The sequence below is a fragment of the Phyllobates terribilis genome, unplaced genomic scaffold, assembly GCF_046119375.1.
Source record: "Phyllobates terribilis strain yellow unplaced genomic scaffold, ASM4611937v1 Scaffold_7__3_contigs__length_470593459, whole genome shotgun sequence".
Lineage (NCBI taxonomy): Eukaryota > Metazoa > Chordata > Amphibia > Anura > Dendrobatidae > Phyllobates > Phyllobates terribilis.
In genome coordinates this window covers 398,509,303-398,525,396 of record NW_027362767.1, presented here as the reverse complement: position 1 = coordinate 398,525,396, position 16,094 = coordinate 398,509,303, and the positions used below count along the sequence as shown (strand labels likewise).

Genomic DNA, 16,094 nt, shown 5'->3' with positions numbered 1-16,094 from the left:
GATCAGCTGTTCATTTGAATTAGCCGCGGTGCCCTCAGAGGGTTCATGTGAGTTCATGCTTGACTGCATGAACTCACATCAACTTTCCCACGGCCGCACAGGTCAGCCTCACCTCCCAGACCCGTCATGATTAGTGTGTGCGGGGTGTGTGTGCGGGGTGTGTGTGTGTGCGGGGTGTGTGTGTGTGCGGGGTGTGTGTGTGTGCGGGGTGTGTGTGTGCGGGGTGTCTGTGCGTGCAGGCAGACATAGGCCGATGTGACACTACTACTCCCATCGGCCTATGTCTGTCCACCGTCCACTCGTGCCAGCAGGATCAGCTCGATGGGAGCAGTAGTTCCCATCAGCCTGATCCTGCTATTTAAATTGCCCTACTGTGTCCCCAATAAATGTTAAATACATGTCATTGGTGGCCAGTGGTTACCTAAAAGAAATTAGTTCATACATTACCTGTCCCCGCCGATCGCCACCTAAAATAAAGTAAAAAATAAAAAACTACACCTATACTCACCTAGACACCTAATTCCCCGAAGCCATCGATCTCCTGTAATAAAATATAAAATAATAAACCACAACCTTATCCTTACCCCTCCGTAGCAGTCCACGAGTGTCCCATGAAGATCTCCAGTTCAGAGCAGCCACATAGAATGTGACCGCTCTGAACCGCTGCCGCCACTAGAATGACGGGGCCGTAAGGGTTCACCGGAGTTCAGGCAGCGCTGCTCTGGTTAGCTCCTTTACGGCACTGCTGTATCGTGAGAAATTCCCACGGTACAGCACTGCCGTAAAGGAGGTCTCCGGAGCAGCGCTGCCTGAATGCACTCCGGTGACCTCAGTCAGTGGCTCCCGCTGCCGGGAGCGGACGTGTTCCCGGCAGCGTGAGCTTACAGCAGCCATGCACAGCTGTCACCATCTCCAGATGTGACAGCTGTGCATGGGAGATCAGCGCAGGAACGTGGACAGGTAACTATTTTTTTTTTAGTAAACTAAGAATTAAATAAAATGGTGTTTTATTTCAAATAAATTATTTTTTTCTGGGTGTAGTGTGTTTTTTCTTTTCAACACTTTGTAGGTTAGTAATGGGGGTGTCATATAGACGGCCATCATTACTAACCTGGGCTTCATGGCAGCTGGCGCTGACATGAACCCCACCACTATTACCCCCTGCCACCGCACCAGGGCAGCGTGGAAGAGCGAGGCTAAGTGCCAGAATTGGCGCATCCTATGGATGCGCCATTTCTGGGGCGGCTGACGGCTGGTGTTTCTAGCCTGGGAGGGGGCCAATATTTATGGCACCCTTCCTGAGCTATTAATATCAGCCCCCAGCTGTCTGCCTAGCCTTTGCTAGCTATTAAAATAGGGGGGACCCCACGTCATTTTTTTTGGGGGGGTCCCCAATTTTAATAGCTAGTAAAGGCTATGTATTCATCTGGGGGCTGATATTAGTAGCCTGGGAAGCTCCGTGGGTTTTACCCCCTTCCCAGGCTTCAAACATCTGCCCCAGCCGTCTGCTTAACCTCCGCTAGAGACTAAAATTATGGGGCATCCCACGCCATTTTTTTTTTAAATAAATCCTTTATTTTAACACTAAATGACATTTGAGGACTTAATAAAGATGCAGTCCCTAAATTATTATTTATTTTTTAATAAATTTTTCCCAAAACTTTTGACGTGGGCTTCGCCATATTTTTGTATGCCAGCCAGGTACAGCATCCAGCTTCTATGAACGCGCCATTTTCCGGGGCGGCCGCGGACTGCAATTTTCAGCGGGGGGGGGGCAGAAAGCTTGGGCCTCCCTGCGCTGCAGATTCCATCCCCCAGCTGCCTAGTTGTACCTGGCTGGACACAAAAATAGGGAGAAGCTTCACGTATTTTTTTTTTTTAATTATTTCATGAAATTCATGAAATAATTAAGAAAAAAAGGGCTTCCCTATATTGTTGTGTCCAACCAGGTACAAATAGGCAGCTGGTGGTTGGGGGCAGCCCGTTCCTGCCTGCTGTACCTGGCTGGACACAAATATAGTGTGAAGCCCCACGTCAATTTTTTTTTAATTATTTCAGGAAATTCATGAAATAATTAAAAAAAAATTATGTGGGGCTTCGCCCTATATTTGTGTCCAGCCAGGTACAGCAGGCAGGAACGGGCTGCCCCCAACCACCAGCTGCCTATTTGTACCTAGCCGGACACAACAATATAGGGAAGCCCTTTTTTTCTTAATTATTCCATGAATTTCATGAAATAATTTAAAAAAAAAATGTGTGGCGCTTCGCCCTATTTTTGTGTCCAGCCAGGTACAACTAGGCAGCTGGGGGCTGGAATCTGCAGCGCAGGGAGACCCAAGCTTTCTGGGCCCCACCCGCTGCAAATTGCAGTCCGCAGCCGCCCCGGAAAATGGCGCGTTCATAGAAGCGCCATCTTCTGGCGCTGTACCCAACTCATCCAGGGCCCTGGTGCGGTGGCTCACTGGGTAATAAAGGGGTTAAGGCCAGCTTGGCATTATCAGCTGGCACTAAGCCCGAAATTCATGGGGTCACGCCAATATTAGACATGACCACCATGAATTTCTAGTAAAGTATTTAAAAAAACACAACACCCAGAAAAAAGTCCTTTAATTGAAATAAAGACACAATTCTTTATTGTTCTAAATTAAACCATACTTACCGCCACGCCCATTCCAGCTGAAGCCAACGATTTCCTGCAATAAAAGTAAAATAATAAAGCAACCTCATCCTTACCTTTCCATGGTTCCCAGGACAGCTTCAGCTCTGCTACATCGAGATGACAGGCTGGACCGCAGCAGAACGCTGCCATCCAGCCTGTCATCCCGCGGACACTGAGAAGCGCAGGCATGCTTGCGCTCCTCAGTGTCTCTCTGTGACGTCATCCAGATGAGCCGAGGTCATGTCCAATGAACTCAGCTCACCTCATGCACGTCACTGACAGCGTGGGAAAATTCTCCTGCACTCAGCGCTTCAGCGTGAGAATTCTCCCACGCTGTCAGTGACGTGCATGAGGTGCGCCGAGTTCATTGGACATGACCTCACCTCATGCACGTCACTGACAGCGTGGGAAAATTCTCACGCTGAAGCGCTGAGTGCAGGAGAATTCTCCCACGCTGTCAGTGACGTACATGAGGTGAGCCGAGTTCATTGTCGGCTCATCTGGATGCCGTCACAGCCAGACACTGAGGAGTGGAAGTATGCCTGCGCTTCTCAGTGTCTGCGGGATGACAGGCTGGATGGCAGCGTTCTGCTGCGGTCCAGCCTGTCATCTCGATGTAGCAGAGCTGGAGCCGTCGTGGGAGCCATGGAAAGGTAAGGATGAGGTTGCTTTATTATTTTTCTTTTATTGCAGGAGATCGTTGGCTTCAGCTGGAATGGGCGTGATGGTAAGTATGGTTTAATTTAGAACAATAAAGAATTGTGTGTTTATTTCAATTAAAGGACTTTTTTCTGGGTGTTTGTGTTTTTTTTAAATACTTTACTAGAAATTCATGGTGGTCATGTCTAATATTGGCGTGACCCCATGAATTTCGGGCTTAGGGCCAGCTGATAAGGCCAAGCTGGCCTTAACCCCTTTATTACCCAGTGAGCCACCGCACCAGGGCCCTGGATGAGTTGGGTACAGCGCCAGAAGATGGCGCTTCTATGAACGCACCATTTTCCGGGGCGGCTGCGGACTGCAATTTGCAGCGGGTGGGGCCCAGAAAGCTTGGGCCTCCCTTCGCTGCAGATTCCAGCCCCCAGCTGCCTAGTTGTACCTGGCTGGACACAAAAATAGGGCGAAGCTCCACGTTTTTTTTTCTAAATTCATGAAATTCATGGAATAATTAAGAAAAAAAGGGCTTCCCTATATTGTTGTGTCCGGCTAGGTACAAATAGGCAGCTGGTGGTTGGGGGCAGCCCGTTCCTGCCTGCTGTACCTGACTGGACACAAATATAGGGCGAAGCCCCACATCAATTTTTTTTAATTATTTCATGAATTTCCTGAAATGATTTAAAAAAAATTGACGTGGGGCTTCGCACTATATTTGTGTCCAGCCAGGTACAGCAGGCAGGAACGGGCTGCCCCCAACCACCAGCTGCCTATTTGTACCTGGTTGGACACAACAATATAGGGAAGCCCTTTTTTTCTTAATTATTTCATGAATTTCATGAAATAATTAAAAAAAAAAAATACGTGAAGCTTCTCCCTATTTTTGTGTCCAGCCAGGTACAACTAGGCAGCTGGGGGATGGAATCTGCAGCGCAGGGAGGCCCAAGCTTTCTGCCCCCCCCCCCCCCCCGCTGAAAATTGCAGTCCGCAGCCACCCCGGAAAATGGCGCGTTCATAGAAGCTGGATGCAGTACCTGGCTGGCATACAAAAATATGGCGAAGCCCACGTCAAAAGTTTTGGGAAAAATTAATTAAAAAATAAATAATAATTTAGGGACTGCATCTTTATTAACTCCTCAAATGTCATTTAGTGTTAAAATAAAGGATTTATTTTAAAAAAAATTGACGTGGGGCTTCGCCCTATATTTGTGTCCAGCCAGGTACAGCAGGCAGGAACAGGCTGCCCCCAACCACCAGCTGCCTATTTGTACCTGGCCGGACACAACAATATAGGGAAGGCCTTTTTTAAAAAAATTATTTCATGAAATAATTAAAAAAAATTGACGTGGGGCTTCTCACTATATTTGTGTCCAGCCAGGTACAGCAGGCAGGAATGGGCTGCCCCCAACCACCAGCTGCCTATTTGTACCTGGTTGGACCCAACAATATAGGGAAGCCCTTTTTTTCTTAATTATTCCATGAATTTCATGAAATAATTTAAAAAAAAAATGCGTGGGGCTTCGCCCTATTTTTGTGCCCAGCCAGATACAACTAGGCAGCTGGGGGCTGGAATCCGCAGCGCAGGGAGACCCAAGCTTTCTGGGCCACCCCCGCTGCAAATTGCAGTCCGCAGCCGCCCCAGAAAATGGCGGGTTCATAGAAGCGCCATCTTCTGGCGCTGTACCCAACTCATCCAGGGCCCTGGTGCGGTGGCTCACTGGGTAATAAAGGGGTTAAGGCCAGCTTGGCATTATCAGCTGGCCCTAAGCCCAAAATTCATGGGGTCACGCCAGTATTAGACATGACCACCATGAATTTCTAGTAAAGTATTTAAAAAAACACAACACCCAGAAAAAAGTCCTTTAATTGAAATAAACACACAATTCTTTATTGTTCTAAATTAAACCATACTTACCACCACGCCCATTCCAGCTGAAGCCAACGATCTCCTGCAATAAAAGTAAAATAATAAAGCAACATCATCCTTACCTTTCCATGGCTCCCACGACAGCTTCAGCTCTGCTACATCGAGATGACAGGCTGCACCGCAGCAGAACGCTGCCATTCAGCCTGTCATCCCGCAGACACTGAGAAGCGCAGGCATACTTCCACTCCTCAGTGTCTGGCTGTGACGACATCCAGATGAGCCGAGGTCATGTCCAATGAACTCAGCTCACCTCATGTACGTCACTGACAGCGTGGGAAAATTCTCCTGCACTCAGCACTTCAGCGTGAGAATTTTCCCACGCTGTCAGTGACGTGCATGAGGTGAGCTGAGTTCATTGGACATGACCTCACCTCATGTATGTCACTGACAGCGTGGGAGAATTCTCACGCTGAAGCGCTGAGTGCAGGAGAATTTTCCCACGCTGTCAGTGACGTGCATGAGGTGAGCTGAGTTCATTGGACATGAACTCGGCTCATCTGGATGACGTCACAGAGAGACACTGATGAGCGCAAGCATGCCTGCGCTTCTCAGTGTCTGCGGGATGACAGGCTAGATGGCAGCGTTCTGCTGCGGTCCAGCCTGTCATCTCGATGTAGCAGAGCTGGAGCTGTCCTGGGAACCATCGAAAGGTAAGGATGAGGTTGCTTTATTATTTTTCTTTTATTGCAGGAGATCGTTGGCTTCAGCTGGAATGGGCGTGATGGTAAGTATGGTTTAATTTAGAACAATAAAGAATTGTGTCTTTATTTCAATTAAAGGACTTTACTCTGGGTGTTTGTGTTTTCTTTTAACTTTGACTATGGGGTTAGTAATGGGGGTGTCTTATAGACGCCTCTCCATTACTAACCTGGGCTTGATGTCAGCTGGCATTATAAGCTGACATCAACCCCAACCCTATTACCCCCTGCCACCGCACCAGGGCAGCGTGGAAGAGCGAGGCTAAGTGCCAGAATTGGCGCATCCTATGGATGCGCCATTTCTGGGGCGGCTGACGGCTGGTGTTTCTAGCCTGGGAGGGGGCCAACATTCATGGCACCCTTCCTGGGCTATTAATATCAGCCCCCAGCTGTCTGCCTAGCCTGTGCTAGCTATTAAATTAGGGGGGACCCCACGTTATTTTTTTTGGGGGGTTCCCCCATTTTAATAGCTAGTAAAGGCTAGGTATTCAGCTGGGGGCTGATATTAGTAGCCTGGGAAGCTCCGTGGGTATTACCCCCTTCCCAGGCTTCAAACATTTGCCCCAGCTGTCTACTTAACCTCCGCTAGAGCCTAAAATTAAGGGGAACCCCACGCCAATTTTTTTTTAAATAAATCCTTTATTTTAACACTAAATGACAAGTACAGTAATCAACACTGTCACTGTACTTCATATATATGTGACTGACATGTTTCTATCTATCTAATCTATGTGTGATTCTCTATTCCTTCTATTCTAAATTGTCGGGTACAGATGCTGAATTGCCGGCCGGCTTTCTTAAAGAGACGGTGCATGAAAACACTATTATTTTTTTAAATAAATCCTTTACACTAAATGACAAGTACAGTAAGCAACACTGTCACTGTACTTCTTATATATGTGACTGACATGTTTCTATCTATCTAATCTATGTGTGAAGCTCTATTCTTTCTGTTATAAATTGTCGGGTACCGCTGCTGAATTGCCGGCCGGCTTTTTTAAAGAGACGGTGCACGAAAACACTAATATTTTTTTTAATAAATCCTTTACACTAAATGACAAGTACAGTAAGCAACACTGTCACTGTACTTCATATATATGTGACTGACATGTTTCTATCTATCTAATCTATGTGTGATTCTCTATTCTGTCTGTTATAAATTGTCGGGTACCGCTGCTGAATTGCCGGCCGGCTTTTTTAAAGAGACGGTGCACGAAAACACTAATATTTTTTTTAATAAATCCTTTACAGTAAATGACAAGTACAGTAAGCAACACTGTCACTGTACTTCATATATATGTGACTGACATGTTTCTATCTATCTAATCTATGTGTGAAGCTCTATTCTTTCTGTTATAAATTGTCGGGTACCGCTGCTGAATTGCCGGCCGGCTTTTTTAAAGAGACGGTGCACGAAAACACTAATGTTTTTTTTAATAAATCCTTTACACTAAATGCAAGTACAGTAAGCAACACTGTCACTGTACTTCATATATATGTGACTGACATGTTTCTATCTATCTAATCTATGTGTGAAGCTCTATTCTTTCTGTTGTAAATTGTCGGGTACCGGTGAATGCCGCTGATGAATTGCCGGCTTTTCATGTCATTCTACATTATTCTTAGTTGTTTTACTTCATGTAGAATTAACCTACAAGGAAAGAAAGGGTTTATTTTCATTCCGATATTTGTGTCCCATTGACTTGCATTGGTTTCCGGTATCGGAATCGGCGATATCCGATACTTTTTGGGTATCGGCCCGATCCAATCCGATACGATATTTCCTGATATCGGAAGGTATCGCTCAACACTATTCAAGAGATTAATTATAAGATAAATGGAGGCAATTTTGAAAAGATTTGAGGAATAATCTACAACGAGTGGTGAGGCCAAGAGAAGGGATGAAAAAGCCGCAATGAAGGGTAAATATCTCTTGGTGACAACCTTTTAAATTAATTCAACCCTTCAAATAATTTTGAAACATCACCTACAAAAAATATCTTACCAATCAAAAGCCTGTTCATAACTAACCAATGTCATGCTCTAAAAAGTTATGGAAAGTCAGACTTTAGTTAAAAGAGTAATCATGCATAAATAGATTTCTTCTTTGTGGAATATCTTTCCCAGTAGTTTTGTCGTAAAGGCTCTCAGAGACTTGAGACCTTTTCAGAGTACATTTTGTGATGCTTAAAAACATCTCTATGACAAACATTTTATAAAGAATATGGCCTAGGACCTTAATTTACTGAAAAAGGTCACAACAAGTACCTTTGGGCACAAAGTGCCAAAGTTAAACCATCTGCTCAAATTCTGATGACCTTACTTCAATCGAATCATAGTGAACATATGATCCTGTTTTGTCAAGGCACTTTGAAGGTTTTGACTTTTTGATCTATGCATGAAAGTGATAGGTCTTCTATCCTTTCCTTGGGTGCTTCAAATGGGTTGCATCTTTGTGTAGCTTATGGTGCACATGGTGGTCGGGGGCAGCAATGTACATAAATGTCTGAATTGTTCATGCATATCATTTTCTTTCTCTAGAGTCATTGGTGGAACCTCTCCACTACCTCAATAAAGCCACCTGTAATGTTATCTTTACCATCATGTTTGGAAATCGTCATGAGTACGAGGATGTAGAGCTCCTGAATGTTATGTCCTTGATGTATGCCACAGCCTCAATCACCAGCTCGAAATGGGGCCAGGTAAGAAGTCAGGATGGATTTATTCCAAATATATATTCACTTTTGCAAAGGTTTTTTTTTTAATGTTTATTATTTTAGCAAATAAGAGAAATTTGAGAAATTGAGTCTGAGTAGTAGTGGTCGTGGTCATTCTCTCGAGTGCTACGTATCATCAGTATAAGTAATTTGTGTTTTTTAGTGGTGGAAATTAGACATGAAGAAGGCCCTGTATGATTGAATTAGTTTGAAGAATATTTGGTAAATTGTCAGTTTCTCTATTATAAATTACATGATGCTAACAGTTTTGAAATATTATGACTTTTAGATATGTGACGGACCCCCACTTTACCTGAAAACAACCATAGCTACTGTAACTCTAGACACTGGAATAAATACAAAAAACACATTACTTTGGTTGTCAAAATGGCAACAGATCTATTTAAATCAGGATTAAAACAATTACACTAGAAGTCAGGTGAAGTGCTAGTACATTGGAATTCACAAGTATTGTGATATTTCCAACTGCCTGACATACAGTGGGTACGGAAAGTATTCAGACCCAATACATTTTTCACTCTTTGTTTCATTGCAGACATTGGGTAAATTCTAAAAAGTTCATTTTTTCTCATTAAAGTACACTCTGCTCCCCATGTTGACTGAAAAAAACAGAAGTGTAGAAATTTCTGAAAATTTATTAAAACTGATTACGCTGCTATAATTCGGTGCTGTTGAGAAGTTTGGCCCAATCCAGCCCTTGTTCCTTTTTATAAGAGTCAGCCTGTCTGCATTTTCAGTTGAAAAGTGGATGCACTTATCACTTATTATTCCAACAGTGGCACTAAAAATCCACTCTGATAAAATGCTAGCGGCAGGGCAGGCCAAGACCTCCAAGGCGTAGAGAGCCAGTTCATTCCACGTATCCACCTTGGATACCCAATAATTATAAGGCACAGTGGAATCACGGAAGATGTTGTTACGGTCGGCAGGGTACTCCCTCACCATCTTCCCAAACTTTGCACTTCTTTTGAGAGTACCCCGCGCCTCAGGGCCTGTGCGATGGGAGGGGCTAATAAAATTCTCCCAGAACTTCGACAGTGTTCCCCTGCCTCTGCTGGATTGGAGTTGTGTCTCTCTCGCCCGTAGTCCTTGAATATCCAACAAACTATGAACTCTGCTGCCAGCGTTTTCAGATGGAAATTTTTTTAATAGTTCCGCAACAAGGGCCTTCTGGTACTGCCCCATTTTTGTACACCTGTCCGCCTCAGGAATGAGAGATATAAAGTTCTCCTTGTAGCAAGGGTCTAGAAGTGTCACCAACCAGTAATGACTGTCACCCAAAATATTGAGAATGCGAGGGTCATGGGAAAGGCAGCGTAACATAAACTCAGCCATGCGTGCCAGTCTGCTAACAGGCAAGACTTCCGTGTCCTCACTAGAGATGAACGGTGTTTGACTAGAACTGTTCGCCAATCTCAAATTCGAGCTGTTTTGGGGGTGTTCGAGTCGTTCAACGAACGCGAGCGATTTGCAATTAAATTGCTATTAAAATGGGGGACCCCCCAAAATATGACGTGGGGTCCCCCCTATTTTAATAGCTAGCAAAGGCTAGGCAGACAGCTGGGGGCTGATATTAATATCCCAGGAAGGGTGCCATGAAAATTGGCCCCCTCGCAGGCTAGAAACACCAGCCGTCAGCCGCCCCAGAAATGGCACATCCATAGGATGCACCAATTCTGGCACTTAGCCTCGCTGCGGTCCAGCCTGTCATGTGAAAGTAACAGAGCTGAAGCTGTCGTGGGAACCATGGAAAGGTAAGGATGATGTTGTTTTATTATTTTACTTTTATTGCAGAAGATCGTTGGCTTCAGCTGGAATGGGCGTGATGGTAAGTATGGTTTAATTTAGAACAATAAAGAATTTTGTGTTTATTTCAATTAAAGGACTTTATTCTGGGTGTTTGTGTTTTTTTTTTTACTTTGACTATGGGGTTAGTAATGTGGGTGTCCTATAGACGCCTCTCCATTACTAACCTGGGCTTGATGTCAGCTGGCATTATAAGCTGACATCAACCCCAGCCCTATTACCCCACTGCCACCGCTACAGGGCAGTGGGAAGAGCGAGGCTAAGTGCCAGAATTGGCACATCTTATGGATGCACCATTTCTGGGGCGGCTGACGGCTGGTGTTTCTAACCTGCGAGGGAGCCAATATTTATGGCACCCTTCCTGGGCTATTAATATCAGCCCCCAGCTGTCTGCCTAGCCTTTGCTAGCTATTAAAATAGGGGGGACTCCACGTCATTTTTTTTGGGGGGGTCCCCCATTTTAATAGCTAGTAAAGGCTAGGTATTCAGCTGGGGGCTGATATTAGTAGCCTGGGAAGCTCTGTGGGTATTACCCCCTTCCCAGGCTTCAAACATCTGCCCTAGCCATCTGCTTAACCTCCGCTAGAGACTAAAATTACGGGGAACCCCACGCCAATTTTTTTTTTAATAAATCCTTTATCTTAACACTAAATGACAAGTACAGTAATCAACACTATCACTGTACTTCTTATATATGTGACTGACATGTTTCTATCTATCTAATCTATGTGTGATGCTCTATTCTTTCTGTTATAAATTGTCGGGTACCGATGCCGAATTGCCGGCCGCCTTTTTTAAAGAGACGGTGCATGAAAACACTATTATTTTTTTTAATAAATCCTTTAACACTAAATGACAAGTACAGTAAGCAACACTGTCACTGTACTTCTTATATATGTGACTGACATGTTTCTATCTATCTAATCTATGTGTGATGCTCTATTCCTTCTTGTCTAAATTGTCGGGTACCGGTGTATGCCGCTGCTGAATTGCCGGCCGGCTTTTTTAAAGAGAGCGTCTTCTGAACAGTTTCTCAGCTTTTGGACACCTTTGAAGGTGTTTTCTATGTGTTTCTATATGTTTTTGTTTGCCTACCATTGGTTTTAACGGTGTTCCACGGTGTTCTAAGGTGTTCGACGGACAGTTCCACGAACATCCCGGGGTTCGACGAACCGAACCAAACCCGAACACTACGGGGGTGGCTCAACACTAGTCCTCACCAAGAGGATGAGTGACCACGCTCTCCTCCTCCTCTTCCTCCTCCTCTTCCTGCTCCTCTATGTCCTCAGGCCATCCACGCTGAACAGATGATATGACAGTTGTGAAGGTAGTAGCGCCTATAACGCATGAAACTAGCTCCTTTTCCTCCTCCTCCTCTTCATCATTGTCACCCAATCCACGTTTGGATGAGATGAGGCTGGGCTGTGTGTAATAACCCTGTATGGTTCCTTGCTCCATCTCTTCATGCTCCGCCTGCAATGCATACTCTTTGATTGTGAGCAAAGAGTGTTTCAGAAGACAGAGAAGCGGAATGGTGACACTAATTAGGGCGTCATCGCCGCTCACCATCTTGGTGGAGTCCTCAAAGTTTTGGAGGATGGTACATATGTCTGACATCCATGTCCACTCCTGAGGTCTTATGTTTGGAGTCTGAACTGAATACCGACGGCCTTGTTGATGCTGGTACTTAACAATTGCCCTCTTCTGCTCACAAATCCTTCCCAACATCTGCAGTGTAGAGTTTCAATGAATGGAGACATCACGCACCAGTCTGTGAGCTGGAAGCTGCAAACGCTGCTGAAGCATGGCAAGGGCGGCGGAAGCTGTAGCTGACTTTCTAAAATGGACACAAAGCCGGCGTACTTTGACAAGCAGATCCGGCAGCTCCGGGTAGGATTTGAGAAATCGCTGAACCACGAGGTTAAGCACATGAGCCAAGCATGGTACGTGTGTGAGCTCGCCTCAGAGCCGCCACCAGGTTCCGGCCATTGTCACACAAGACCATGCTGGGCAGTAGGTTCAGCGGTGTGAGCCACAGATCCGCCTGCTCATTCAGAGCTGTCCACAACTCTTCAGCATTGTGCGGTTTGTCACCTAAGCATATTAGCTTCAACACAGCCTTTTGCTGCTTGGCCGAGGCAGTGCTGCAGTGCTTCCAGCTTGTGACTGATGTAGTCATTTCGGAGATGGAGGCTGAAGAGGAGGAGAAGGCTGAGGAGGATGAGGTGCATGAGCTGTAGACTGTGGGGGCAACCCTGATTGACATAGGGCCTGCGATCCTTGGCATCGGGAGGACGTGTTCCGACTGGTTCCCGGCTTCCACTATGTTAACCCAATGTGCCATCAGCAAGATGTAGCGTCCCTGTCCACAAGCACTTGTCCACGTGTCCGTGGTTAGGTGGACTTTCCCGGTAACTGCGTTGTTGAGGGCACGGCTAATGTTTTGGGACATGTGCTTGTGTAATGCGGGGACGGCACACTGGAAGAAATAGTGGTGGCTGTGGACCAAGTACCAAGGAGCGGCCGCAGCCATCAGGTTGCGGAATGCTTCCGTCTCCACGAGCCTAAAAGGCATCATTTCTAGCATAAGCAGTCGCGAAATGTGGGAATTTAGTAGTGTGACATGTGGGGCTTTGGCTGCATATTTGCGCTTGAGTTTCAACGACTGGGGTATGGACAACTGAACGCTGTGCTGGGAAAAGGACTTGGACGTGCTTCCTGATGCTGCTACTTGAGAGTGTGCAATTATAGGTGCAGGGCAGGAGGCATTTTCGCATGCAACATGGACAGGGGATTGGCTTGCATGCACAACAGCGGAAGAAGCAGTGGTGCCACCCACAGAAACTGTTCCTGGACCCTGTGGTTCGGCCCACAAAGTCGGGTGCTTTGCTGCCATGTGCCTGATCATGCTGGTGGTGGTCAGGCTGGTCGTTTTGACACCCCTGCTGATACTTGCAAATGGCCTTTTTGGGGTTACAACCAGACTCGGGAAGACCTAACAGTTGTACTGGCAACTTCCTTCGTGTTGGTGTTACGGGGAACGGTTGCCTGCCTTCTTTCTACGGCCACTACACTGCTTCTTCCTGCCTGTTGGGGTGCTCTGCCTCCCTCCCCCTGTGTGCTGCTCTCCTCACTCTGCATGTCCTCCTGCCAGGTTGGATCAGTTACTATGTCTTCCACCACCTCGTCTTCCACTTCCGCACTCTGGTCCTCCTCCTGACTTTCTGGCAATTGTGTCTCATCATCATCCACCTCTTGTGACACTTTTCCACCATCGCCTTCGTGTGACTGTGGCTGCTAAAATATTTGGACATCGCTACATATGATCTCCTCTTGCCCCGCTTCAAGTGGACCAGGCGAGAGGCCCGAATCTATAAATGGAAAAGTGAAAAGTTCTTCGGAGTGTCCAAGTGTGGCATCAGTTGTCTTTGGGCACTCGGCATGGTGGGAGGAAGTAGGTTCAGGGTGAGGAATATGTGGTCCATACTCACAGCTACTGAGACTTGACCGTGTGGAAGACAAGGTGGTGGTGGCTAAGTGACTGGAAGCATTATCTGCTATCCAACCTATAACCTTTTCACACTGCTCTGTGTTCAATAGCGGTGTTCTGCTGTCCCCTATAAATTGGGACAGGAAAGTCGAGCGAGAAGATGTGGGTGTTTGTTGTTGCACAATTTCAGTTTGCCCATGGCCTCGGCCTCTGCATGCATCATCACGTCCAGTTCCCCGTCCCTTGCCACATGCCTTGCCCATTTTAAATGGAGGACAATATCTTCCACGCTCACTACAAATGACTGAACTTGGAGCGAACTTACATGTGATCCATGTGACGGACAAACCATGGTTTTAAATACCTGACCTGCCGGTGACTATTTTGTCAATTGCTTCACTTACAAGCTGAAACAAATTTTTAATGGATGCCAGAAATGGCAGTATTTTCAGCGCAATTATATGTGATCCTTGTGATGGACAAACCACAGTTTTAAAAAGCGCAGAAGAACGGTGTTCTCTGGATTGCTTTTTAAGCAAATAATGAGGATAAAGATCCTAAAAAAAATTATTCCTGGCCCCGGAGACCTGGGCATATTTTTAGAAATATCTAACAGCAGCAGCAGCAGCAGACAAAACTGGAATGGAGCTTCTTGTGCTATGTCCACTGCAGTCTGCTATATACACTGCCTGCCTGCCTATATACACTGCCTGCCTGATATCTCTGCAGATGGATTAGTCCTCAGAAGGACTGTTTGTTGAGATGGATATGTGTCTCTAATATAGTTTGGTACACCTACACTAACTAAAAACAAGCAAATCTCTCCCTAGCTAAGAAGCACCTCTCCCTACACTGTCTGATTCCGGAGTGACTGTGACGAGCATGGCGGCATCAGGTCTGATATAGACCTGATGACGCTGTGCGGCCAGCCAATCACTGTAATGCCTCAACCAATATGGCTATGACATTACAGTGAGTGGCAGGCAATGCCTGCATGTTTATTGGCCCTGTAAAGAGCGCCAAAAGTGCAGGGTGGAGACCCAAGCTCCCGCCGAGCAATCCCGGAAATATTCGGAGAGCGCCGAGCATGTCGAGCAGTGAGATGCTCAGGCGAGCACCGAGCAGTAGCGAGCATGCTCGCTCATCACTAATGAGTATATATAAAGAGAAAGATATTATAAAGAGTGAGTACTTAAAAGCTATATACATATAACATCAACATTAAAGGGGTTTCCACTACTTTATATTACACCCCCAATGTATCCCCCCCGGGACGCCTAAGACTTTTTGGAAATACCTTCCGTTGCAGGTAATGCGTGTGAGAGGCGCTATCACTGGCCGCTCACAGGCATCACGTGACCCCCGGCTGCTGCCGGCTCTGATATCCGCTGATGTCACGACAAGTGCTGGCAGCAGCAGGGGGTCTTTTTCTTACTGGTTCCACGGTGGATGCCAGTCTGTGGGCGGGGTTACCCCCCCAAGTCACACCCAGCATCCACCGCGCGCTCTGCCTCTCCCATTCATTGAGAAAGCGCGCAGTGGATGCTGGGTGTGACGCGGGGGTAGTTTACCCCCGCATAGTCTACCTATAGCGCCGCTCTCAGGCATTTTCTGCAACGGAAGGTATTTACAAAAAGACTTGGGGCCTCGGGGGTATACATTTGGGGGGTAGTCTACAGTAGTGCACAACTTCTTTAATTACTAATAAATAACATTTATAATATTTGGACATAGTAATTGAAATAAACCTATTGTAGAAAAACTTTATGAAGTCATTATTAATAACCATGCCACTCCTTCATTAATCATTTTTTGGGCACTTGATGACGTTTACCCTTAGCTACTTCCACTGACCCAAGAGCACCCAGACTAGACATAAATTGCTTGTAATTTTTAGTGCACTTGGTGACATTACCCTTAGTTACTTCCACTGACTCAATGGCACCAGGGAATGGCATATTGCCCTTCGTGTTAATGCACTTTATTAAGCTTAGTCACTTCCAGAGATTCAAGGGCACCCAGATTAGATTTATTTCTTTTCATGTTAATGCACTAGATCACTGCATTGTCACGGTGACAACCTAGAAATAAACAGGAATTGGTTAATTTAAACATAGTCCTG

The 16,094-nt window shown here is 45.9% G+C and overlaps 1 protein-coding gene across 2 annotated transcripts in view; it reads left to right on the top strand.

Annotated features, from left to right (window-relative positions):
* Positions 1-16,094, top strand: part of LOC141155002 (cytochrome P450 2B4-like) — an 80,587-nt gene that overhangs the window by 31,641 nt on the left and 32,852 nt on the right. For both annotated transcript variants that reach the window (XM_073641593.1, XM_073641592.1), the window contains one exon: positions 8,480-8,640. In XM_073641593.1, the coding sequence (XP_073497694.1) occupies positions 8,480-8,640 (161 nt within the window). The remainder of the gene's footprint in view (positions 1-8,479; positions 8,641-16,094) is intronic.